Below are 26,045 nucleotides of genomic sequence, written 5' to 3' on the forward strand. Positions count from 1 at the left end.
TAAACACTCAAATACCGGTCTAAGGGTCTAACGCCTTTTAAGGAAATGAATGAACGTTCAATTGCAAAAGAATAATACAATACAAGTTATACACTACCAAGATAACATAAAATACCTAACCGGATAACTACACATAAAATACAATACAGATACAATTACATTTAAAGGGGGGAAGGAGAGAGAGAGAGAATGGCTTATAACATTAAAATAAGAGACAATATGGTTGCAGAGAACTTACGCACCAGGGGAAACAATCGCAAGCGCCTTTCTGGATATCCAGCTCCCGATTATCAGCAATGAGAACCGTTGAAGAGAGTAGAGAGCTGGCCCAGATCGGCTTGTCCTTTTATACACTACACACAATACAGTACAATGGTCCCTACATTCTTATTGTTCATTGGACACAGGAATTCGTCTTCGCATTATAACAAAAGGTCATAGGTTGGTTCATACAGGTGGGCTGTGACTATTTCAAACTGCTCAGGTGGGAGGGAAACTGGGTTTCCCGCCGCATGGGTAATAAAGTGCAAATATAGTAAATGTCCATAAACTTCTTATGTCCATAACTATACGCACGAGCGATTAATCCGCTTCAAACCAACACCGGAATATTGCTAATTATATTCTCTTCCGATGGATACTAAACACCACTGTGTAACCCCTGTCTGACCCTTCGTATCAAACAAAGAGGGATCTCTTTGTTCCCGAACATACTACATTAACTAAACTTTCAGATTCTATCAAAGGGACCATAATCTACAAAATACATTATATGAATAAAATATGTTACGATTGAGTCGCCCACTAGACGAACATAAACTCTACCGTAAATGCGCATACCGCGCGCCTGCGGGTGCACGCAACTGAGAGTATGCGCACGCACGGGAGGGCTCATGCACACGCAGCAGGCACTCGCATGAGGTGCATATATGGCAGTGTGTAGCGTGATATTTTTCTGACTTTGACAGAGGCCAGGGTCAGACAGAGAAGCTGCACCTGCATTAAGACTGGTGCATGTGCCAATGGTGCACTGATGGCGTCCTCTAAAGAATCACCGGCTGTATTGCAGCATGCAGAGATGCAGAATGCGGGTGCGTCAGACTACTACATCAGGGGAAGGCTGATACTAGCATGTACATAGTATTTCAGATGCAGCAGATGCAATAGCGGGCGAGCAGCTCCCATCTCTGAATCGGGCCCCACGTGTATGGTAGAATGAGGTGTTTGTGCAACTCTTTTATATCATTAATAATATAAAAGTGCACGTTATATAACAGAGGTGCTATTAAATTCTCAGCTATAGCTTCATATCATCAGGATGTTCTTAGAAATAGCCTTGTACATAATCATGGATAATAAAGCATTTTTATTGTACTCCAGATTTCCCTTTTTAAACGGCTTTGTTGGTTGCGTCTAGTATACTAAAAGATCCATACGGGTAACAAAGCACCACTACACACCCGCTCACGCAACGTCACAACCCGGCACCCCACTTTTTCTTACTGTAAGTCTGCTAATGGGTACTGCAGGAGCCACTTTGAGCGTTAGGCTAATACTGCAGAACGTGGGCTATTTGGGATTTGTTTGCTTGTGTTTTTTGTTTGTTTTTAAGGGAGGAAGGGACGGAGTTAAATTTGAATATGCAGCGTGGTATATCATAAATTTCTTAGCCCAACTTTAAAACATATGGCTTGCATGCATTTTGAAACGTCTTGTAGGGATTCCTTGTGGTGCTGCAGACTTGGTTGAAAATCAGTGTAAACTGACCTAAAAAAATAAATAAAAAAAAGTAGCATGGAAACATTGAGGGTCATTCTGACCTGATCGCACGCTAGGATTTTTCGCTACGCTGCGATCAGGTCACAACTGTGCATGTGTATGCACCGCAATGCGCAGGCGCGTCGTACCGGTACAAAGCGGAACATTGCTGAGTGATGGATTTAACAAAGAATCCATTCACACAACCGATCGCAAGGAGATTGACAGGAAGAAGGCGTTTGTGGGTGTCAACTGACCGTTTTCTGGGAGTGCTTGGAAAAATGCAGGCATGTCCAAGCATTTGCAGGGCGGATGGCTGACATCAATTCCGATCCCGGACATGCTGAAGTGATCGCAGTGGCGGAGTAAGTTCTGAGCTACTCAGAAACTGCGCAAAACTTTTTTGTACCGCTCGGCTGCACATGCGATCAAACTTGCAAAGCAAACATACACTCCCCTATAGGTGGCAACTATCTGTTCTCAGCACTGCAAAAAAATAGCTAGCGAGCGATCAACTCGGAATGACCCCCGTTGTGTAATATCACCAGGCACGCGTAACATTTATGCCCCCATTGCTCACATGCTGTAAGCCTTTTATTATATGTAAGTAATGAAGAGAGCAGCAGTCTGAGTCAATGCAGCATCCACATATAGCCAATCACAAGCCTTCTGCAAATAAAACTGACTTTCCGAGTGTAAATACATAGTTTTTTTTTCCCAGTCTGGTGGGGGATATTCAATTACCCGCACTCACTGCTCAGGTGTAAAAGTATCACCAGGGGGCTATTAAATTAACTCTGATAAGCCGGCATGTGCCGCGGCTTTTCTGGGATTTTTTCACCTGCGTCTGGCAGGCGAAGCAAAATCCCCGAAAACAGACACATTTTCACCATAAAACGGGGCTGTTTCTACCGAAAACACACAGGTTTCACTGAACCAGCGTGTTTTTGGGTGAAAAGAATGTTTAAACCGTGTGAAAAAACATTGATGAAACATCGGGAAATATCACCCAAAGCTTCATCGACGGTAATTGATTATCCCCCTGAATGTGTTTGCAATTGCATGAACACTGGGGGTAATTCCAAGTTGATCGCAGCAGGATTTTTGTTAGCAGTTGGGCAAAACCATGTGCACTGCAGGGGTGGCAGATATAACATGTGCAGAGAGAGTAAGATTTGGGTGTGGTGTGTTCAATCTGCAATCTAAATTGCAGTGTAAAAGTAAAGCAGCCAGTATTTACCCTGCACAGAAACAAAATAACCCACCCAAATCTAACTCTTTCTGCACATGTTATATCTGCCCCCCTGCAGTGCACATGGTTTTGCCCAATTGCTATCAAAAATCCTGCTGCGATCAACTTGGAATTACCCCCACTGTGTTAAAACAGTCCCATCTCACCCTGTTCCGCCCATCCATGCTCAGGCAATTGACAGCCATATACATCTGTCTGTATGCATATACGGTATGTGTGCCCACTGTACTGTGCGAATTCATGCAGGTGGTAGGCCGACTGACATAGTACTTGCTCTGTTTCTGTCGCCTGTGGTTTTATGGGAATCTGTTTCCCTGTCATAAAGGAGACCTTTCCCAATGCATGTGGTAGACTGACAACCACACACACTAACAGTCTGCAGTCCTCGGCCATCTGGGAACTGGCAGAACTCTGGATCAGCATCTCATTGATTGGTAGCTAATTAGGGTGAAAGGTCAATTTGGACCCATATCCACTTATTAGAAGTCAGTTTGGTCTCTGATCACTACATTTCCCTTACATATTATATTGTTCAGTGCATGGATATACAGTAGCAAACAAGAAAAGTGTGTTTTATGAGACACTCATTATGTCCACATAGACCTATCCCCAAATCGCATCAAAGAACCCTATTTGCGTACCACATACTTAGCCATGCCAAAACACTAATCCTATATACAGAGTACACTATATGCAAACTGAGACGCAAAATGCTGCAAAATTGAGGAAAAAGTGCACAATCCAGGTTAAACAGACAAAGGACAGGTCCGATATGAGTAACCTATGCCATGAGTTTCGTATTATCTATGACTTTATTCCAGTTCTAATACGAAGTGTCTAGTACACTGTAAACAAAGTAAGACCGAAAATTATGGAAAAAGTAAGCAGTCTGTGTTAAAAGGCAAAACACAGATACGAGGCCCCCAGGCCGTTCATCGGCCCTCATTCCGAGTTGTTCGCTCGCAAGCTGCTTTTAGCAGCTTTGCACACGCTAAGCCGTCGCCTACTGGGAGTGAATCTTAGCTTATCAAAATTGCGAACGAAAGATTAGCAAAATTGCGAATAGACACTTCTTAGCAGTTTCTGAGTAGCTCCACACTTACTCGGCAACTGCGATCAGTTCAGTCCGTTTTGTTCCTGGTTTGACGTCACAAACACACCCAGCGTTCGGCCAGACACTCCTCCATTTCTCCAGCCACTCCCGCGTTTTTCCCAGAAACGGTAGCGTTTTTTCGCACACACCCATAAAACGGCCAGTTTCCGTCCAGAAACACCCACTTCCTGTCAATCACATTACGATCACCAGAACGAAGAAAAAAACCTCGTAATGCCGTGAGTAAAATACCTAACTGCATAGCAAATTTACTTGGCGCAGTCGCACTGCGGACATTGCGCATGCGCATTAGCGACTAATCGCTCCGTTGCGACAAAAAAATAACGAGCGAACAACTCGGAATGACCCCCATCATTAGGCTTTATTCGCAACTTTATACTAATTCCTTTGTGATGAAAAAACTAATCCTAAATACCTAGAACACTATGGATTATAGATTCAGATCCGGTCGCAGTCTGTAGAAGTTTGCAGTGTGCCGATGTTCAGTACATTGCGCATGTGCCGGACCTGTACTGCATTGTTGCACGTAGTAAGGCTGCAGACCTCAGTTGATTGACAGGGGGCGGCGAGGTTTTTCACAAAGCACGTTTCTTCGGAAATAGATTTTTTGGACTCTCCAACATGCTGTGGAGGCCGGTCTGCATAACCTCATGGGTCACTCAACCGGCCAATGGTGTCGCAGAGGAGCACACATGCACGCAGGAGGCATTTACTTATGCAGACGCCTTCTGCTGCATTACCATATACCAGTGGTTTCCAAACTTTTTTGAATCACGGCGTCCTAGAATATCAGATTTTTTTTCACGGCACCCCTAGGCCAAAAATTTCTTTTTGAGAAATTTAGAAAGAAATATTACATTATGTAGATCGCGTTTATATGTCATCCTTAGGGTCAGTTGTGTGGTGAGGGACAAGATTTGCTTCTGTTTGGCCACATATTTTATGACTAGCAGCCAACAGCACTGGTTTTGCCTATTATATTGACCATGAATAATTTGAATTGGTCCTTGACCATCAACCCAGGGCACCCCTGCAAGTGTCCAGAGGCACCCCAGGGAGCCACGGCACACAGTTTGGGAACCTCTGCCATATACTGTATATGTAAGCATTTGCTGCTGCTTCTGATTAATCAATGAAGTGTCTTATTCACCTTAAAATATTTCTGGGAGAGGAAAACTTAAGCATGGTTAGCTTGAAGGGTCCATTGAACAGTCAGTACTTATTATTTTGTATGTGCAGCCATTAGCCACCTTGATAACATATATATCTCATGTGCCAACTTGTGCGTAAATAAAGAATCAAAGTCTTGGGCTTATGTACTCTGCACTGGGTGCAGGTTGTGCGGTGCACATGGGTCCAGGGGGGACCACAATGCACACCCTGCACACATAGATTATACTTACCTCCCCACATGGATCCAGGGGGGCCCACACTGCACACCCTGCACCCATAGATTATACTTACCTCTTCACATGGGTCCAGGGGGGGGCCACACCGCACACCCTGCACCCATAGATTATACTTACCTCTTCACATGGGTCCAGAGGGGTACACACCACACACCCTGAACCCATAGATTATACTTACCTCCCCACATGGATCCAGGGGGGCACACCCTGCACCCATAGATTATACTTACCTCTTCACATGGGTCCAGGGGGGGCCCACACCGCACACCCTGCACCCATAGATTATACTTACCTCTTCACATGGGTCCAGAGGGGTACACACCACACACCCTGAACCCATAGATTATACTTACCTCCCCACATGGATCCAGGGGGGCCCACACCACACACCCTGAACCCATAGATTATACTTACCTCTTCACATGGATCCAGGGGGGCCCACACCGCACACCCTGCACCCATAGATTATACTTACCTCCCCACATGGATCCAGAGGGGTCCACACCACATACCCTGAACCCATAGATTATACTTACCTCCCCACATGGATCCAGGGGGGCCCACACCGCACACCCTGCACCCATAGATTATACTTACCTCCCCACATGGATCCAGAGGGGTCCACACCACATACCCTGAACCCATAGATTACACTTACCTCTTCACATGTGTCCAGGGGGGCCCACACCGCACACTCTGCACCCATAGATTATACTTACCTCTTCAAATGGGTCCAGGGGGTTCACACCACAAACCCTGTACCCAAAGACTATACTTATTTCTCCACCGAGCGCTGCAGAATTCCCTTGAAAAATGGTTCATGCTCCAGTTTCTCCCAAAGATCTGTTCCTGTGCAGTACAGAAATCACAGAGACAATGGCGCCAGTGAGTAATAAATTTTTTTCGTGCCGCTTAGGTTTGACCAGTGTGAGGGGAATAGACCGTGTCAATAATAGGTCAAAGTTGTGCTTTGTTTCACACCGTTTTCAGTACACATATACGCGTTAAATTAATCGAACCTATTGTTGCTGCTCCGTCCCGAGTTTCTTTATTTATTTTGTCTACTTATGGGTAGGTTTAGACAGGCTACACATTAGTAGCATCAGAAGAAATACACCATATTGCTTGTGCTGTTATTCTTGGCAATGTAGTTGTCAGTTTTGTATACTCTTACTATTTCTCTGTGAAAGTCCTTTATGCAGGGCCTGGTTACTGAGCAGTCAGGATTTGGGCCCAGTCAGTGAGCGCAGATCATATTTGTATGGATGTCTCCTGAGTGAAGATTTCAGCATTATTGATTTTAAAGGGAAATTACCTTACATGTCTTCTGGCAGGACATTGTTTGTGCACGAGGCTGATGCCTAAAAGGAACTGTACTATAATACAAGCTGCTTCTATAGAGATGTTTGCACACCACTTTGGAAATGCTGAGTAACTGTGGAGTTGAGGTGAAACTATATTTCCTTAGTTTTAAGGACCGGGAAAAGATTGTGCTAGTGAGGGCATAAGTTCAGGAGGGTGAAGGGTTGATAGTTAGGACAGTATTTGTGGTAAACTGGAATACACTACATTTAAGGACAAACCGTGTAATCGAGCAGCGGGGATGCCCATGGCTCACACAACAGGATGCGGTCCTGACCGCCGGTCACTATACTGACGCCGGGATCCCGACCGGTGAACAGCCCGATGGTCGGCATGCCGACCAACAGGGACTATTTCCACTCGTGGGTGTCCACGACACCCATAGAGTGGGAATAGAACCTGCAGCGAGCCACTGAGCCCGCTGCGTGGCTTCGTTGTGCCCCCCCTTCCCCGCCGGCCAGCTAAAAGCCGGGATCCCGCCGTTGGTCACACAAACCTGGCCCATTCATGTATTACTACAGCTATGTGAATAGTGCAGTCGATGCACTGTGGGCCTCATACAGATGTGGTTGGAGTTGCTATCGCTGCTGCTTACATAGAAGCAGTAATATGGTTAGGGAGGCGGGGGGTCACACCTTCTGCTGCATTATTGATCCAAACTGCGTCCCTGGACGCAGCATCTGTTCATCTCCAACACACACCATCTGCCGGCTGCGTGACCCATGGGATCGTGCAAGTTGTCTGCCGCAGCAGCAACGAGGGGCCAGGAAATCTCCGTCCTCTGACAGAGATCCAGGCCTCGTACCTTCCCTGCAGTAGTGGCAACACACCTCTGTTTGCAAAAACGGAGGCCATTGCTGTCCCCAAGTGACATCAGACTTGCAATCACTGACAGGTGCCAATCTGCGTCCATCGTCGCAGGACCCATTCGCGCATGCACAGAACAGGTCCTGCGCAAAGTACCAATAATCGGTACTTTACGACGGACGCAGCACCTCCAGCCACATCTGAATGAGGGCCAGTGTGACAGGTGGCCATTGGTTGTTGCAGGCACTACTACTGTCTGCATTTCTGCTTAATAGAGTAATTACACAGTATGGGACTGATTCATGTTTGTAAGTTAAGCAAAAAAGCAAGAAAATGGGCAAAACCATGTTGCCCTGCAAGTGGGGCAGATGTAACATGTGCAGAGAGAGTTAGATTTGGATGGGATGTGTTCAAACTGGAATCTAAATTGCAGTGTAAAAATAAAGCTGCCTAACATTTGTGGGCTCCATGCAAAAGTAGCCGGTATATACCCTGCATAGAAAAATAAAAAAGTATTTGCTTCTGCATGAATGGCAACATGTTTAGTCACAGACAGAAAGTTACTTTATTTTTATTTTGTTTGCTTTACTAACAAACATGAATCAGGCCCTAACATAAAGCTCAATATCCTAAAACAAAAAAGTCCTCAAGACTTATAAAAAGGTCTTTTCCTCATTTATTAATTTTACCTTTACAAAAACAGGTGATAAATAAAAATAAAATAAAAAAAATTAAAATATATTGTCGGTTATTTTCATACATTAACAGATTATAAATATATATTGGTAATTTTAAAATTGGACCCTCCAAATAAACAGTGATCCTAGGTCCAGTATGTTGCATCTGTTCTGAAAGATGGAGTAATAATTGCTTATAGCTTGTTTCATAGATTTATGAGCAGTCAGTTTATTGGCTGTTGCCGTACATCCTTGACCGTAACTTTTGGAGGAAAAAAGTGCTGAATTACTATATTGTGTTTGTCATCACAGAGATATTGAAAGACCGTGAGGCTGGATGGCCTGTACGGTGTTCCTCTGTGTATTTTATAGACCCTTCTTCATGATACAATTAGAGAATTCACCATGGAATCCAGGTGCCAAACATGAACAGAGCAATTGATATTTTTTGTATTCCAAAAGAGCCGAGTGATGTAGATCCGTGTATATATTAGTTCACTCTTTCACGCTGATATATACGCGTTGTCATATGAGCCTTTCTACGTTGAGAGGAATCCACTGTCTTTAGTTGAATCATCCGATCTGTTTGTTTGCATTTATGCATTTGGTACTTATATCTTTATAACTCTTTACTCTTGATAACATTGATTGTTTGTGGTTTTTGAGAACATTAGATTGTTCTACATAGCACGTTACGCATTTTGATGTCTGCTCCATGTCGTCATCAGCAGGGAGACTCCACATAATCATTGTCTAGGCCTCTGCGGAAGCGGGCGGTCAGTGTACGGCTGATGACTATGACCCGGGGCGCCATGCAATCCTCCCGCCTGTGGAGGATGTTCCAGATAAGGATAGCAGCTGCCAAAGTTGCCAGTAGGCAAGCACCGATATCTAGGTAACAGGACCAGGATAAATTTGTGTGGGGTCCAATCCGGTAAAAGGTCACCAGTCCTATGACCAGAACAAAGCCTGCAAGAGAATGGGAGAAGTTGCATTTGTATGTTTCTGAGGTTCATAATTAAAGTAATGTGATTATGAAATGGCCATAACACTGATTCCATAATGTGACTATAGAAGGGCCATAACACTGATTCCATAATGTGACTATGGAATGGACATAACACTGATTCCATAATGTGACTATGGAATGGCCGTAACACTGATTCCATAATGTGACTATAGAATGGCCATAACACTGATTCCATAATGTGACTATGGAATGGCCATAACACTGATTCCATAATGTGACTATGGAATGGCCGTAACACTGATTCCATAATGTGACTATGGAATGGCCATAACACTGGTTCCATAATGTGACTATGGAATGGCCATAACACTGATTCCATAATGTGACTATGGAATGGCCATAACACTGGTTCCTTAATGCGACTATGGAATGGCCATAACACTGGTTCCATAATGTGACTATGGAATGGCCATAACACTGGTTCCATAATGTGACTATGGAATGGCCATGACACTGATTCCATAATGTGACTATGGAATGGCCATAACACTGGTTCCATAATGTGACTATGGAATGGACATAACACTGATTCCATAATGTGACTATGGAATGGCCATAACACTGATTCCATAATGTGACTATGGAATGGCCATGACACTGATTCCATAATGTGACTATGGAATGGCCATAACACTGGTTCCATAATGTCACCATGGCAGGCATGTCCAAACTGCGGCCCTCCAGCTGTTGTGAAACTACACATCCCAGCATGCCCTGACACAGCTTTAGCATTCTCTGACAGCAAAATTTTGTCAGGGCATGCTGGGATATGTAGTTTCACAACAGCTGGAGGGCTGCAGTTTGGACATGCCTGGACTATGGACTGGACATAACACTGATTCCATAATGTGACTATGGAATGGCCATGACACTGATTCCATAATGTGACTATGGAATAGACAACACTGGTTCCATAATGTGACTATGGAATGGCCATGACACTGATTCCATAATGTGACTATGGAATGGCCATGACACTGTTTCTTTAATGTGACTATGGAATGGCCATGACACTGATTTTTGTTCTTCTTTATGACATATACTGTATTGTACATAAGGGCAATTCAACTCTATGTGATGTCCTGCCGATATATCTGGTTATTATGTAATGTTCACTATGCACGTCGATCGGGTACGAGATAAAATGAGTGAAGACACATTGCTGCGCAGTGCAGAAAAATGGAATTGTGCTCCGAAATGTGTGCTCCTATTGTGTAATGGTAGTTGATAATTGCAATACATTGTTAGAAGATGGGCTTTTACATTGATTTTTCTCTTTTTTTTTTTTGTGCAATTCAATTGTAGCCTGTCTTTTTTTCACCCGAACAATTACCTGTTTTTGGGTAAAAATACATAAGACTCTGGATAAGTTGATGGACCCATATGTTTTCATGGGCGCAGTTGCGAAAACAAGGCTGTTTATTGGGGATTTTTGTTTTCCTGCCTCAGGCAGGTGAAGAAAAAAATCCCTGATTAGCGCCATCTTTGGGGCTATTTGCCAAGCCCCGGGAGTCAATTAGCCACTATAAATTACTGAGGCTATTTGAATTCCCTCATAAATGGGGTGTAATATGTTATGCTGGCACTTGGGATCCCGGTGCCCAGCATATCGGCGCCGGGATCCCGACCGCCGACATGCAGGCAGCGGGGTGAGCGCAAAAGAGCAGAACAACATTTGATTTTGCAGGTTAAGTTATTATAGGTGATGGTCAGGGCTATCATCAAACAACATTTTCCAGCGGAAGACGAATGAATGGTTCATCTAGTCTGTCCATTATAATGGCGGTATATTTTGATTTGTTTGGGGCTAGGGGTTGCACAGTTACAGCTTATGTTCACACTTGGGGGCAGATGTACCTTAGTACATCTGGAGAGAGAGATAACGTGTCAACCAATCAGCTACTCTCATTTTTCAAACACAACCTGTAAATGACAGTAGCTGATTGGCTGGTGTTTTCTCTCTCTCCACTTTATCACTCTCCAAGGTTTAGTACATCTAACTGCTAATTCTTCACTTGCCTTCTGTGGCTCACTCCAAAGGAGTCCCTCTCTGTCATTGTTGGGCTCTTATTAAAATGAGCCTCTACAAAGGAGGACCCAATAAATGGAGACTCATTGCAGCAGCAGACTGCATAAAGTGGGCATTATATTGGCTTGTTGTGTTATGCGGGTGTCACCGCATTAGCAGAAGCCGCAGGAGAGCTCAGCAGCACTCCATACTCTCAGCTTGGCTACTGTTGCTCTGCATGTTTGAATTAGGAAGGAAACACTCTGTGTTGTTATTTTGTCTCTCATGGCACACAGCAGCATGCACACTCCCCGCGGCTATATTTAGCCTGCCCCTAGCTTCCTCTTTCTGTGCTGCAGGCTGCTGTGAATGCTGGGCTGAGGGACAGAGACTGGAGGGCGCCAGGATGTCCCCATACAGGAGGAGGAGGAAATGCCTGTTACTACCTGTTATGCAAACTGGGCCTTGAAAGCTTGGACATGAAAATGGAGGGGGGTTGGAGAGAGAATCTATTGAGGAAGTAAGCTTAAAGGGGTAGTCCCGATGCATGCCATAACGAGATAATGGAAACTACTTGCATATCGGCACAAACGGCTGGGCCTGTGCTAGTACTGCAGGTGTTCATGGATTTAATACCACTGACCTCATCCACTGCAGGACAGATATCTCATTTGGCCGTGGTCTCATGCCTTAGCTGCATATTTCTTCCTTTGATCATATTAGTGGAAAAATCTATGGCGAAATGCTGGTAATCATTCAAGAACAGCAAATGTATACATTTTTGGTTGAGTGGAGAATGGTGGTGTTTCTTTGCATGGTCTAGAGACGCCTAAGCGGATGGCATGCAGAGTGTCCAAGGGATATTCCTATCACAGTGCCTGCTCAGGACATCCGCATGCCAGGCTGCCTGTCCTTGCCAAATTGTAATATTAGGGTTTTTTATTTAGGTGCAAGGTTAGTGAAGGACTCGGGGTCTTTGTTGAGGAGACAACGGATACGTATGTACATGATAAAACATCAAAGTAGTGAAACTGGAAAAGCTGAGACAGTGAGAATTACGCCAAATGAGCATTCTTTGTTTCCGATGGGCTAAGATGAAGACACCACTTGGAGCAAACGTAATCCTTTTGGCTATATTTGCTCTCCCCGGGCTACAACTTCTCTGCTTATAATAATATTGTGACTTATGCAGTTAGCTCTTCCTAGAACTCAGCCAGCTGAGGCACCACAGACATTAGACTCTTCTCCTGTCCACTTGAGACACTTCCCTTTACTTAGACATTCAGGGCCTGAATCTGAGTTGGACGCCTCCTTATCTGCTTTTCTGCTTTGTCATCAGCCTCCTACCTTATGCTAAAGTGAGTGCCCGCCTGTCTATGCCGATATTCTGTGGAATGCCGCACCTACCACTGTTTCCCGTCCGCTGCTGTCATCATTAATATAGACGCTTACACCCACTCCATTCTGGGTGCAAATGATCCATCAGAAACAGACATTCCATCTGTCTGCATGCCACAAACTCGCACAGAAGGCGGGCTACATGCCCACGATATGTATCTGTTCCATGCCTCTGCAAAATAACCACCTAGAAGTGCCCATTTCACTCTATGGTTGGCCATCAGTCTTTGATGGTTAGCAAACATCGATGGTCCAATGACGAGGATGAGTGTTTTCATCATGTAAAAAATTCTTGAGTGCTATACACATGCGTGGGCGTAGTCTGCACGTAGAAGAAACCATCAATGGTTTCTTACCACTGGTGGAAGACCATCGACCCTATGTGACGCAAAGAGAGGTTCGCCAATGGACAAATCAATTGATCCGCACTTTTAGCCCCGTTTGTGTGCATATGTATGGCTCGTGCATAGTTTGCAATTGCTTTATGTGGCACATTTATGTATCTGCTGGATGCGTCCATCTCAGGATCAGGCCCTAAATCTGACCTTTGGTGCACAAATTTGGGAGGTCTTTTCACTTCTCATTGCTAACATACCTATTCACATCAAGAGGATGGTATAGAATTGAATTAATGGTCCGTCATCATGCTCATGGTGCCATTACAGTAGACCTATGGGGGGATTCAATTGAGCGTGATATGAATAGCGCAGGGAAGGAGGATCTGGAGCTATTCAATTGCCATGCTGTTAAGCCTGACTAGAGGATTTCTTTTTGCACCTGTCCTGAGGTGCAAGCAGAAATCCGAGTAAACTGGTGCTGCAATGCTGTTATCTGCCTTATCGCGTGTGCCGGCACTTAAGTCGTTGAATTCCGGTTACCACGACTAAACAGCCAGTTTAAGTTGCGGCAACAAGTATCTCCCAACTAAGGAGGTAATTCAGACCTGATCACTGGGCAGCGGTTTTTGCTGCCCTGCGATCAGATAGTCGCCCCCTACAGGGGGAGTGTATTTTAGCTGTGCAAGTGTGTGATTGCATGTGTAGCAGAGTTGCACAAACTGATTCTGCGCAGCCCAGGACTTACTCAGCCGATGCGATCACATCAGCCTGTTTGGGACTGGATTTGACGTCAGACACCCTCCCTGCAAACGCTTGGACACGCCTGCGTTTTTCCAAATACTCCCTGAAAACGGTCAGTTTCCACCCACACACGCCCTCTTCCTGTCAGTCTGCTTGCTAACGCCTGTGTGAATGGATCCTTCGCACAAACCCGTCGCTGACCGGTGATCCGCTTTGCAGCCGTCCGTTGCGCCTGTGCATTGCGGTGCATACGCATGCGCAGTTTGGATCTGATCGCCCGCTGTGCACAGCAGCGATCAGGTCTGCGTTACCCCCTGAGTGCAGGGCGGTTCTATTGTGGCTGCATAGCAGTCCAGCTTTTTGGACTGAAGTCTTAATCATCGCTACATTCTGAATTTTGTATCAGCTAGAATATTTTTGTTTACAGTGATCATCATATAAAAATAAACAAGTTTATTAAACAAGTTTTTTTAAAATCAAATTTTTATTGACTTTATCGGAATTTGTAAAATAGGTGGGAATCACATACACACATATAGATCATCCCTCATATATATGCACCAGAGGTTCTTGTTCTACCTGATCACTTTGGGGTGTTTGAGTACCTACACACATCCTAGCAGCACTACCCCAATCCTCAGGCCTTTATAATATAGTGTACCCCATACTGTAGCACAGACTCTCATTCCGGATCTTATCTCTCACAGCAGCTGGGACGGGTGACTTCGGAGATAATGTAGGGTGCAGCTCAGACTTTTTCTGGCTGTTTGGAAGCACCAGCAAAGTGTGACTGATTTCCAGCTTCTCTTATATTAGCCAAATATATCTGGATTAATGTTGTGTTTGTGTCGCTTACGGGGGGTCATACAGCTACACATTAGTGTACATGACTGCCATTTTACTGTGGACAGTGTCAGGAGATGAGTATTTTGCATGAGTGGCACTTACTTGCAAGTTGAAATACAGCAGCTATGGCTTCTTCCCACCACTGAGAATCCTGGGAAATAATCGGCAGCTCCATCAGACCCAGGAGGAAAATGAGCTGTCCAGCAGTCAGGGCTACCGTGGCAATCAAATTGCATGCCCGCATCATGTCAAACTGTACTGGGAGGGAGACAAAGTAGGATACAGGATGTCACTATACCGCTTTAATCTTTATGCTCATAACTGTAACGCTTTCTTTAGTAGATAGATATTAGGACAAAAAACTTGGAGCTAGTTTTAGGTACTCTGGATTATGTTTAATGGAATATAATATGCCCCCTTTGCACAGCAAATTAGGGGGATACACGTGCCATACTTTCTCATAAAGCACATTTTTACCATGGAACATTAGTTTATTGCACGTTTCCCATTGCTCTACATTAGAACTTTACTGTGGTTCTCTGGAGCAGGTATATTAAGCCTGGAGAAGTGATAAAGTGGAAGGTGATAACCAGTGTCGGACTGGGGCATGAAGGGCCCACCAGGGGATGCTGTTGTAGGGCCCATGCTTAAAGGTGTGGCCAGGCTCCACTGGTACATGTTCTGTTCCCCATGGTAACTATGGTGGTCATTCCGAGTTGTTCGCTAGCAGTTTTCGTTCGCAGCGCAGCATTTAGGCAAAAAAGCGTCACTTCTGCGCATGCGCGACGTACTTTCACAACAGCCGAAGTAGTTTCACACAAGGTCTAGCAAAGCTTTTCAGTCGCACTGCTTGCCGCAGAGTGATTGACAGGAAGGGTGCGTTTCTGGGAGGTAACTGACCGTTTTCTGGGAGTGTGTGGAAAAACGCAGGCGTGTCAGATACAAACGCAGGCGTGCCTGGGGAAAGGCGGGTGTGGCTGGTCGAGCGCAGGGCGTGTTCGTGACGTCAAAACAGGAACTAAACAGTCTGAAGTGATCGCAAGGTAGGAGTAGGTCTGCAGCTACTCTGAAACTGCACAATTTTTTTTTGGTAGCAGCGCTGCGATCCTTTCGTTCGCACTTCTGCTAAGATACACTCCCAGAGGGCAGCGGCTTAGCGTTTGCACAGCTGCTAAAAGCAGCTAGCGAGCGAACAACTCGGAATGAGGGCCTATATAATAAACCATATTATTGTGAAGTATAATGTATCATAAGTATAATGCATATTTCAAGTGCACTAGGATAGAGTCTGGAACCTGATCCCTAGAGGAGGAGGAGGGCCTACAGGCAGTGGGGCCCACCGGTGGTTTCCCCTGTTCCCCTGTGGGCCAGTCCGACCCTGGTGATAACGCACCAGCCAGTCAGCTCCTTCCACTTTATCACTTCTCCAGGCTTAATACATCCGCCCCACTGTTAGATATTGACAGACTACTCCGGTAACAGTGGGAGTTCTCTGGAACGGGTCTTTTAGTAGTAGTCCAAAAATGAATACACACTTTAAGACTTGCAAAAGAGATCCACCTGCTGCCCATGTGATATCAGATTGGCAGGCGAGTTATGTATTATAAGAGTGGGAGTGAAGTACTGCACTGTGAACTGTGCATGGCAGCTGCTGAGAAATGGGCTTACAAACCGCCATGCTAACGTCCTGTCTCTGAATACGGAAGGGCCACAGGGTAGTGTTTTTGCTGACACAGATAAACATTTTATATGAAGAGTTTTTTCCTTGGCAAACAGTGATTGGGCTGTAATAAATAGGAGGGTCAATGTAGTAATGTAGTGATATATAGGTCTGTGTACTGTGTGTTACAACATTAATGCAGATAGTGACCGTGTAATGTGTGGCTTAGTTGCATGTGCAAGGATATTCCTTGAGCTATTGTGGGACATTCTGTAATGTGTGGGGCTTAGTGGCGCCCAGATGCTTATGTTGATGTGTCTTACAGGTAATAACGACAGCCATTGAGGTGTGCGCACTGCACTACAATATCAATACAAGACTATGTAATATATGATATGTATTATATGTATGTCCTCAAATAGCGCCATTATGCACGTTGCGCAATTTGTGACATCCCTGTGTCATGCATCCTGCTAGAGACATTTTCACAACCTATGCACCTTACTCGCATCACTAATGCCACACAATGACTGCGCATGGGTGCCCTGTATACTGGCACTGGAACTTCATGTAACTTCTGTGTTGCGGTATGCGGTCAGCATACCGCTCATCGGGATCCCGGCTGTCACAATACCACAATACCAATGCCGGGATCCCGACCGGTATACCATACCAGCGAGGTAGGTGATACCACCTCTATGGGTGTCCACGAAGCTGTGTGTGGCCATTGTTGATAAACACTTATGGAATGGAAGACCATCGATAGTTTCACCCATTGATGGTCATCCCTGTTATTTCAGTGACTGGCCAATGGGCCAATCACAGACTGGGGGCAGAGCTATGCTCAGTGTACCACGATGGAGGGAAGTCAAATGATTCTCTCTCATCAATGGCAAAAGTATTCAACATCAACCGTAACCCATCCATGATTGTGAACCATCGATAGTCGATGGCCATCCCTAGTCTCTTAGCCCTGTGCTCCTTCCCTGGTTAGAACATAGCTGAAACATGTTCCCACTAGTGACGATTATCAATGGTTTTCTGTTGGTGGTTTCTTGCCATTGATGGAAAGTACTGAGGGTTCCATCAATGGTGTACCGTTTGATAGCCATCCCTATTCCTGCCGGTATCCGTTCACATGGTCGACCATGTTATGGTCGACAGTCATTAGGTCGATCACTATTGGTCGACATTGACATGGTCGACATGGACACATGGTCGACACATGAAAAGGTCGACATGAGTCTTTTAACTTTTTTTTCTTATGGGGAACTTTTCCATACTTTACGATCCACGTGGACTACGATTGGAACGGTAATCTGTGCCGAGCGAAGCGAAGGCACCATGCCCGAAGCATGGCGAGCGAAGCGGTGCACTAATTGGGGTTCCCAGTCACTTTACGCAAAAAACGACACCAAAAAAAGTTTAAAAACTCACGTCGACCTTTTCATGTGTCGACTATTTTCATGTGTCGACCATGTGTCCATGTCGACCATGTCAATGTCGACCAATAGTGGTCGACCTAATGACTGTCGACCATAACATGGTCGACCATTCATACCGGAACCATTCCTGCCTCATAGCAGTGAGGTCATGGGTTCGATTCAAACCATGGCCTTATATATGTGGAGTCTGGATGTTTTTTCCATGTGTCTGTGCATTTCCTCTGGGTGCTGCAGTTTCCTCCCACACTTCAAAATCATACTGGTAGGTTATCAAAGAAAATAAACTCTGAATGTATATATGTCAATGTCATAGGCAATATAGATTGTAAGCGCCACAGGGACTGATGTGAATGACTATTATCTGTGAAGCGCTGGGGAACATGCGTGCACTATATAAATAACAGGTAATGTAATAATTGGACAATTATATATATATATATATATATATATATATATATATATATAGCGGAAATGACCTCTGCAAGATGTGTACGCATTCATTTTCAGATTTCGCTAATGGGTACCCATTTGTCTTAGGAATGATCTGGCCCTCTCCAGCCCATGCACCAATGACTCATTCTCATCCAGTATGACCAAATTGTATAGTAATTCTGTCACTTAGTATTTGAAAAGAGTGGAATATTTGTCCCTTACTGGTCCCTGTAGACCGGGGGTCAGGGAACTTTTAGGAGACAGATGGTCACATCCTCACCTCAGTAATGTCAGTGGGAATTTCCCACTGTTATGTGGGCCACTGTCTGATCGTGCTGAACTCCGTCAGCGGTCAGCCACAGAAGACTTCAAGTTCTGTGTGTGGGTTGGCGGGCTGCGGGCGGGGGGACAGGACAGCGCAGGACGGGCGGGTGTGAGGGAGCGCGGTGTGAGGGAGCGCGGTGTGACATCAGCACGTCACACCGCGGCCAAGAACACAGCACAGGGCGGCCAGGAGGGAGCGCGGTGTGACGTCAGCACGTCACATCGCGAGCCAGCCAGTGCTGGACGGGGCTGTATCTCGGCAGCGCAACCGTCCATTACCCCCAGGAATTTAATTTTTACCCCATTTGGGGTAATTTACCCCTGTTCCCTGACCACTGCTGTAGACCCTTGTAGAAACTCACAGTGTGAATGCATCAAGTATAACAGTTGTAGGAGTGGACACATTATAAGTCATAAATATAGAGAGGACACACAGAAAAGGTTACAGGAATGAGCAGCAGTTCTAGGAAAAGATTACAGTCAGGTGGAGCCACATTTGTTTCTTAGGATGCCTGCTTCTCTAATAGCCCTCCTATAATCCACCTGAGCAGGGAGTTAATTCCCGGTATGCATATGTGTCCCATTACAGCTATCGTCAAATCGCACCAAATAACCCTGTTTAGTAGGCCACAGACTTTGCGGTTTAACTATGCCAAAACACTAATCCTAAATACCTTGTACATAGTGGGTGCAAAGTGTGTGGTGCACACCGGCCCCAGGGTCCAAGGGGGTCCACATCCTGCACCCATAAAATTATACTTACCCCTCCAGAGTCCAGAGGGGTCGGTGCTGCAGGCAGAAATCACTGGTAGATGGCACTGCGGCCATTTACCTGGTGATTTGCGCATGCGTGGTAGAGATGTCCCCAGGAATGAGACGTGGGCTCCATTTTCCTGGAGACCGGCACATGCACTGCATAAAGGATAGATGTATGAAGACACTTCTGTATAGTGGTTTAGGGTAACCCGTCTGTAACTATGTTACATGTTCATAAGTTTATTTGTGTGAAGCATGGAGAACTTTCTATATAAATAACCCGATGTCTCTAATTATTGTTTTCCATTGTATTGTGGTATAAGGAAGGGGGGGGGGGGGGGGGGTACGGACACACTGGCAAATCTCTCATGGTTGCAGAAGAGATTATAAATATGACACTGCCAATACCTGTGAAACATGTGCCAGCTCCTTGTCAGTAATCTATGACATTCATGTTTATACCTTCCACCATTTATTTACCTGCACAAGCAGCCAGTCACGGACCTACGTTCTGCCTGACTTCTCTGGTGATGAGATGTGTGATAATGTAAGGGATAGGGTATATTATTCAATGGAGACTTTTTACATTTGTTTGTCTCATGCTTCTCTACAAAGCCATTCTGGGCCCCCTTCAGGATCACACGGGGCCTGGAAAATACAATGTTTCTTCTCCTCGGGATGAAGTAAGGTTGGCATTCTGGTAAAGCATTACTACTAGATGAGGTCACAGAAGGCGAGGTTGATGTTGGCATCTTCGCACCAATCACACAAGTTACAAGAAGATACAATGGAAAGTTGTAAAATGATCATTCACAGACTGAACTAGCTGCAAATACCTGGCCTGTGGAGAGCACCCTATCCTGTAACATGCTGTACACTGTGTAACAGGCTGCTTTCTACATGTGGTATTTGACCTTTGGGGGAGCGCAGAGGGGGAAGGAAAGTGGATGATGAATGTTTTATTACTAGTGACCTAATGCATGCTTGCATTTTCTGCTTAACCATTTCCAGGCATCACATCTCAGCTCCCTCTCTGCTCTGGTTATGTTATTGGAAGGGGTTAAGGCCTACAATCGCCATAATACAACCAGTCATGCCTGATACCCCCTGGGCACTCAGAAGTGGAGGGGGACTCATTTCTTTACAACTGAAATGTAAATGTCCTGACAATGATTCCTAGCAGACATTTGCTGCAGGCACAAGAAATAACTGTTCTGGTGCTGAAGCATTATATTATATTGTGGTCTAACCCACGGGCAATCTAATCTTCCTTCTGTGCTTTAGGCAGATAACTGACGCAGTGACAAGCGCCATATACCATCAGCAGTTCCCAGACACAGATTTCATTTTCCCTTCATATTTAAATATTTAAATATGTTAATATTATCTAATATACAGAAACGTAACATGTAAAACACAAGACGTGCAAAATACTGATAAATTCTTATCATTTTCAGTGAATACCTATTTCCTATATCATGCTTGTTACATTATAGTTGTCTTGGTTCTCCTATTTATTACCAGTTATTTATATAGCGCAGACATATTCCGCAGCGCTTTACAGAGAATATTCAGCCATTCACATCAATCCCTGCCCCCAGTGGAGCTTACAATCTGTATTACCTACCACATGTACACACACACATTCACACTAAAGTTAATTTTTGTTGGGAGCCAATTAACCTACCAGTATATTTTTGGATTGTGGGAGGAAACCGGAGTACCCAGAATAAGCATGGGGAGAATATACAAACTCCACACAGTTAGGGCCATGGTGGGAATCGAACCCATGACCTCAGTGCTGTGAGGTAGTAATGCTAACCATTACACCATCCGTACTGCTCCTAATACATAAATTCTTATGACACAGCCTGCTTGGGGTTCACTACGATATGCCGGCGGTCGGGCTCCCGGCGACCAGCATACTGGCGCCAAGAGCCCGACCGCCGGCTTACCGACAGTGTGGCGAGCGCAAATGAGCCCCTTGCGGGCTCGCTGCGCTCGCCACGCTACGGGCACGGTGGCGCGCTACACACTATTTTATTCTCCCTCCAGGGGGGTCGTGGACCCCCACGAGGGAGAATAGTTGTCGGTATGCCGGGTGTCGGGCTCCCGGCGCCGGTATGCTGGTCGCCGGGAGCCCGACCGCCGGCATACTGAAGACCACCCCCTGCTTGTACATTGGCGCAGAACAATGACCAGCTTCTCCTGCAGCCCTCGCCCCCACCCCAATCCACTTTTTAACATATACTCTTACGGGGTGCACCATATACTGTACAGTGTATACTGTATAGGCTTGCCATAATATCCATTTCACCCAGGACAAATATGATTTACACAGGTCCTGTGGCTGATTAAAACCTGGTGGCTTGAATTTAGGGAGCCACGGAACCTGAGTAAAGCATAGGTATCCCATTTTAAAGGGACATTATGGTAAGATTAACTATATACAATGTTACTAAGATAACGCATATTAGTAAAAATTGCTAGACCATTTATTTTAATGGAGTAACCTTTGATTTTGTGCATTCCTATCCAGAAAGCATAGAGTGGGGGGTCTGTTTGGTTCAACACGTTTCAGTGTGTGGAAAAGATACCCTGCATTCGAGAAAGTTTTAGACATTTGTAAACTTTGAAATGTCAAGTTTCCAGGACATTTTGTTAAGGAACAAATAATATTACCTATCCATTGTAGAAGTACTTGGTATTGTAAAATAGAAAGTAAGTACTGGGTCATCTTATTATGATTAAGATTCATTTACTAGTTCACTTTTCTCCTAATTTAGATCCTCTAATACGATAATACATTCTATTTGAATCCAGTAAATACATTATTAAATGAAAACTGAATAACGTCTCCCAAAGTTAACTGTAAGGCAGGTTTCTGTGCACCAGGCGTCATTACCGAATACATTTTCCAGGGTTCCACAAGGGTTAAACTGTCTGTATGACCCTGGGACCCAATAAGGTCATTTGTTTATTGCGTCTGGTGTCTCAGTTGTGGTTTTCAGCATATGTAATAATTGGGGGAAGCCAGCCAATCAATTGGTTTTATTTTGTCGCTGTAATGAGCTGCGTTGGCTGAAATTTCTTACTCTGTCTGCAACTTGCTTTCCACAACATTTCTTTGTTATAAAACTTCACCTCTTCTTGATGCAAATCTACTACACAGGCATGTAATGAGGGGATGGCGATGCGAGTGAAGCAGCATGCAATCTGGATCATTAGAAAGATGATCTGTCTTAATGACTTAGGGGCACATTTACTAAGCTGTGATAAGAGCGGAGAAGTGAGCCTGTGGAGAAGTTGCCCCATCAACCAATCAGCAGCCCTGTATCATTTTATAGTATGCAAATTATAGATATTACTTCGGGACTTATTGGTTGCCATGGGCAACTTCTCCACTGGCTCACTTCTCCGCTCTTATCACTGCTTAGTAAATGTCCCCCTTAATCATGAATTAAAGGATGGAACTTGTCATTGTGTCTCAAGCAGCATACATGAATGTCAGCATATGGAAAGGCTCTGGCTCTCACAAGCAGGGCCCTCCTCTTGTTTCTTTTCTCCCCTCAGGTCTATTAACTCAATTGGTAAACACTATACTGTAACTATGTAAATAATTATGTACGTAGGTTAATCTGTTACGTTGTTCACTCTGTTTAGTATCTTTGCCCTATACGGCGCTGCAGAAATTTGTGGCGCCTCATAAGTAAATGCTAATAGTAAAATGTTTGACTTAGCTACGGACATAACAAATACAGCTTACCAGGGAAATTTTAACAATTGACTCCATTGTCATCCAGATTAGAAGATGTATCTGACGTTACAGGTATATATTATATACTGCTGCATAGATACTTACACTTGACTGTGTTCCGGGATTCTTGTAAGCCAGATGGCTCAGATCCCCATCCAATAGGTAGGCACACCCTCTCCTCCCCTTGTCCTGGCCGGGTGCCTACCCCTCTTCCAGCCAGGCACATCTTCCAAAGGCCAACGCTGCGCTTGCGTCCTTCCTCCATTGTTTGGTATACCCAGTTTGGAGTGAAGGCAGCCACATTGTTAAGGATAAGGGACACCAATGCCACTGCCACAGCCGCCGCCACTAGTCTTTGCATGCCCATCGCCTGTTGCCACCAAATCTCCTCTTAAACAGGACGAGCCCTGCTGTGCTGCACAGGGTCAGGAGCTGCTAGAGAACATCCCCACTCATTTTGAGAGGTGGGAGCCCCCCAGAAATGGCGCAGCCAGGCAGGCTGGCTTGGAAGTCCCATGAAAGGCAGATGCAAAGTAGGGAATCCACCAAGGTTGTATTTCCACTCTATCCACACTCCTGCAAGGCAACCCCCACCTCCTGGACTCGGAGATGCAACAGCATTCCCGCCTGGACCCCACCGAACTAAGAGCCCCCAGGAACACTGGAAATCAGATTCTGGTCTTCCCACGCCCCAAGAAGACAGATGTGTTCCAGATGTGGCCCCTCTCTGTCCACTCGCAACCAACGTGGGCGTCTGTTAAAGTCACTTAAGAGGCAGAGGTGCAACAGTTTCCATATCTGAAAGGAGGATATAAAAGCTTTGTGCAGATTTCAAGGGAGAAAGTGAATTTGAGGATCAGAAATCCCTGTTGCTCCTTGCAGCTGCTACAGGATGGAGGCAGAGAGCTCACCAGTGTGTGTGTGTGTGTGTGCGCGAGGGATGCGAATCGCAGAGAGAGGGGCTGGGGAGGCAGCAGCTGATAGGAAGTTTTTGTTTTACGGATATATATATTTTTGGCATGGGATTCTGTTAATTTGTTTCCTAACTGTCTCTTTCAGAGCAGAGGAAATGGCTGTTTTTTTTTTTTTGTCGCCGTGCTTCCCACCCCCCTTTCCTCTTTTCTCCCAGTTCCCCCCTCCTCATTGGAGAGTTTTGGTCAAGCTTTGGGTGTAGATAGAAATTCTGTAAAGAAACTCCAAGCAGGATGCATTTCCTGGAAGGCAAATAGCCCCATCTCCCCTTCCCCCTAACTTCATCCATTATTTATTCATTGTTAAATAAAAAGCCCAGTAGGAGGGGTAAAAGAACGTGGGGAATTGATTACTGTCTGATGTTAAATTGACTTCATAGAGGTGGTTCGAAGAAGGGACTAGCTATAAACCAGCGCGTTCTCTAATTGAATTAATAATTACATTCTTTAGTAACATTGCTCAAAGGTGAAAATTTCTGCCAAGCCTGTAGCATCCAATCAGAAATGAGCTTCTATGTGTTTACAGCAAGTTACGCAATGAAAGCAAATGTGATTGTTTATTTCAAATATGCACCTTTCTGTGATATTCCTGAAACGTGCAAATCTGAAATAGACCAATCATAAATGCATAAAAGCTAATTTCTGATTGGATGCTACAGGTTTTGCTGAAAGTTTCACCTTCGCTTTTGAGGCCCACCACAAATAAAAAGTCACACCTCCTGGTCCTACTGTAGGGTATTTGTCATGGCAATAAAACTTAAAAGATATATATATATATATATATATATATATATATATATATATATATATATATTACACACACATACATATACACTGGACAAACGTTTTGGGCACTGACAGCAAATAGATCAAGAAGAATTTATTGATGTCGGCACTTTGTAGGTCCACCGGATTCGGTATGATGTAACGATGGACGGGATGCTAGCGGTCAGAATACCGACCGGGGCATTCTGACCACCAGAATACAAGCAGCCTCCCAAAAAGTACCCTAACCCTGCCCTACCTCCTACCCTAACCCTCCCCAGTGGTACTTAACCCTAACCACCCCCTTCCCTGCTGCCTAATCCTAACTGTTCCCCGCTTGGTGCCTAACCCTAACCTCCCCTTGTAAGTGCCAAACCCCCCTCCTCGGTACCTAACCACCCCATTCCTGTCCCTGCACCCTAAGCTTAACCCCCTTTCTAATGCCTAAACCTAACCTCCCACCTCCCCCACAGCAGGACGCGAGAGCTTCCTGCTAAAAGAGCGTTCGAGATTCCTGGCGTCTGTATTTTGACGGAGGGATCATGATGCCGGCATTATGCCACCAGTCGGGATTCCGGCCACCGGGATCCCGCCTGTTGGCATTGTAACTACATCCTGGTCCACCACGTGCAGTGGGGTTAAGATCTTGGGGGGGGGGGGGGGGGGGGGGGGATTGGGGGGATGTATCAAGTTGTGAGAATCAGAAAGTGAGAGATTTTGGGAGAGTTCTCATTTTTTGTTTTCTTCTCTTACGTCCTAGAAGATGCTGGGGTCACTATTAGTACCTTGGGGTATAGACGGGTCCACCAGGAGCCATTGGCACTTTAAGAGTTTGAGAGTGTGGGCGTGCTCCTCCCTCTATGCCCCGCCAACCAGACTCAGTTTAGAAAATGTGCCCGGAGGAGCCGGTCACTGCTAGGGGAGCTCTCCAGAGTTTCCTTAGTAAAAGTTATTTCTCTGACGTCCTAGTGGATGCTGGGAACTCCGTAAGGACCATGGGGAATAGCGGCTCCGCAGGAGACTGGGCACATCTAAAGAAAGCTTTAGGATCACCTGGTGTGCACTGGCTCCTCCCCCTATGACCCTCCTCCAAGCCTCAGTTAGATTTCTGTGCCCGACGAGAAGGGTGCACACTAGGGGCTCTCCTGAGCTCTTTGTGAAAGTTTTAGTTTAGGTTTATTATTTTCAGTGAGAC

The 26,045-nt window shown here is 45.2% G+C and overlaps 2 protein-coding genes across 6 annotated transcripts in view; one reads left to right on the plus strand and one right to left on the minus strand.

Annotated features, from left to right (window-relative positions):
* The window catches only part of IFT140 (intraflagellar transport 140), a 364,909-nt gene that overhangs the window by 161,620 nt on the left and 177,244 nt on the right, over positions 1–26,045 (plus strand). The window lies entirely within an intron of this gene.
* Positions 3,075–24,077, minus strand: TMEM204 (transmembrane protein 204). Its single transcript, XM_063934662.1, has 3 exons — positions 23,220–24,077; positions 14,843–14,998; positions 3,075–9,348 (listed from the first exon to the last, which is right to left on the minus strand). The coding sequence occupies exons 1-3, from the start codon at positions 23,479–23,481 to the stop codon at positions 9,104–9,106; spliced, it is 663 nt and encodes a 220-aa protein (XP_063790732.1). The 5' UTR covers positions 23,482–24,077; the 3' UTR covers positions 3,075–9,103.

This window comes from Pseudophryne corroboree, chromosome 7, assembly GCF_028390025.1.
Source record: "Pseudophryne corroboree isolate aPseCor3 chromosome 7, aPseCor3.hap2, whole genome shotgun sequence".
In the NCBI taxonomy this organism is placed as follows: Eukaryota; Metazoa; Chordata; class Amphibia; order Anura; family Myobatrachidae; genus Pseudophryne; species Pseudophryne corroboree.

Excerpts from the sequence above, each read along its gene's own strand:
- TMEM204 (XM_063934662.1), bottom strand. The coding sequence starts at position 23,481 with ATGGGCATGCAAAGACTAGTGGCGGCGGCTGTGGCAGTGGCATTGGTG. Across the intron at positions 14,999-23,219 it reads ATCCCGGAACACAGTCAAGT|TACAGTTTGACATGATGCGG; the intron begins GTAAGTATCTAT and ends TCTCCCTCCCAG. Across the intron at positions 9,349-14,842 it reads TGCTGTATTTCAACTTGCAA|GCTTTGTTCTGGTCATAGGA; the intron begins GTAAGTGCCACT and ends ATTCTCTTGCAG.